General features: G+C 32.6%; 1 protein-coding gene across 1 annotated transcript; it reads left to right on the top strand.

The window, feature by feature from the left end:
• Positions 1–795: 795 nt before the first annotated feature.
• LOC130447124 (uncharacterized) lies at positions 796–1257 on the top strand. The gene has a single exon (XM_056783780.1). The coding sequence runs from the start codon at positions 796–798 to the stop codon at positions 1255–1257; it is 462 nt and encodes a 153-aa protein (XP_056639758.1).
• The last annotated feature ends 593 nt before the right edge of the window (positions 1258–1850 follow it).

The raw sequence follows: 1850 nt of genomic DNA, 5'->3' as shown, positions 1-1850 counted from the left end.
GGAGAGAGAGAGAGAGACAGAAAAATGCTTTATTATGAAAAAATTGTTACAATTTGTAGACAAAAGCTTGTAAAAACTAGAAAACAAACATTAAAATAACTAAATAAAGACAAAACAAATAAAATAAACAATATACAGAAGAAAACCACAATGAGTAACAAAATTATAGGTAATAATTAGTATATAAGTCGTATGTAAGTCTATAGCAAAAATTAAACCAGTATACAGCATGTCCGAAATTGAATATTATTATTAGAATAGAAGTCGTTTACATAGTAGAAGGCACTTTCCACTAAATATGCCCTCAAATTATTGCGAAATGCGGGAAAAGATGATATCGAGTCCTAGAGATGGACACACATACGAACTTTTGAATAATTATTATCAATAAGACACAACGAAAAACCATCACCAACATTTAAGATTTTCCGAAATGAGCTAATGCTTACTATTATAAATGTTAAAGCGTGGATGTTTTTTACGCTTTGACGCAAAAACAACTTGACGAATCATCTTGAAACTTTGTACACATATTCTGGGAGGTACTAGAAGTAGCATAGTAGCACTTTTTATTAACAAAAAAATATTTTTTACAAAAATAAAAAAAACTTGTCAACAAATATCAACATTTTGCTACTTCAGCGCCATTTAACATACAGTAATGAAGCTCAAATCCTAAATACTATATTATCGACGTACGATATTACCGACGGTCAAGTCAATATCTATTTTATCTATACATCCAATTCAATTGACTATAGTTTCAGCTGTTTGGAATTTTTGGGATTAGGTATAATGGTACCTTCAGTGACTGTCACTGAAAGCGTTTGTGTAAAAAAACCTCTGAAGCGTAAATCTACATTATCTAAACATTCGTCACGGGTCCGTGAAGCAAAAAAAGAAGTGGTTAATAAGATTAACACCGACATTTTAAAAGATGTGCAAGGAGAAATGAAGGAATATTCGTCGATGGATACAATTATGGATATGGAACTAAGTATTTCATATCCTGTCGAGTTTTCAAATTCCCTTGAACTGTCAGATGTACCGCCACATAAACTTCAATTCAGCATAAATGTACCAGTAATACTGATGCGCAATCTAGATGCTCCTCGGCTATGTAATGGAACAAGGCTTCGTATAACAAATTTGGAGCAGAATATACTTGGTGCTACTATTTTAACAGGTGTCGGCAAGGGAGAAAGTGTTATCATACCTCGAATTCCAATTATTCCTACTGACCTTCCTTCAATTTAAAAGAGTTCAGTTTCCGGTCAAGCTTAGCTTTGCTGTTATTATAAATAAAGCACAAGGGCAGATATTAAAGGTAGCAGGAGTGCATTTAGAAAAGCCATGGTTCTCTCATGACCAACTATATGTAGCGTGTTCACGTGTATCTAAAGTCCGAAATTTACACATATATGCACCCAAAGAAAACATTTATAATATAGTCTACAAAAATATTCTAGATTAATACTCAGCATTTTATCTTTTTAATTGTTACAATTCGAAACTATTTATTTTTGTTACAGGAAAATATATTTTAACATTTGTTATTGTATTTCAATAAAGCAACTTCATTGTATGTGCACCTACCTATATAATCTGTGCGCTCGAACCACCGTGCGCTCGACTCACGTGCGCTCGGTACACGCATTCCAATCGAGCTTTGCCACATTCTTATGTTGTCATCATCCAAGAACATGATGGTTACTATACTAGAAGAAAATTAGGGCTACTACTCCAAAGTTTGAGAATCCTTATGTATTTTAAATAATTTGTCATTGATTGGTTTCGATACATTTCAATACTACTTACAAAAAACAAATTTTTCCATTGTAAGAAGATAC

The sequence above is a fragment of the Diorhabda sublineata genome, chromosome 7 (assembly GCF_026230105.1).
Source record: "Diorhabda sublineata isolate icDioSubl1.1 chromosome 7, icDioSubl1.1, whole genome shotgun sequence".
Taxonomy (NCBI): domain Eukaryota; kingdom Metazoa; phylum Arthropoda; class Insecta; order Coleoptera; family Chrysomelidae; genus Diorhabda; species Diorhabda sublineata.
The sequence above is the reverse complement of the archived record's forward strand: the minus strand, read 5'-3'. Positions and strand labels throughout refer to the sequence as shown.

Bases quoted from the DNA above. Each gene is read 5' to 3' on its own strand.
- LOC130447124 (XM_056783780.1), top strand. From the start codon at position 796: ATGGTACCTTCAGTGACTGTCACTGAAAGCGTTTGTGTAAAAAAACCT.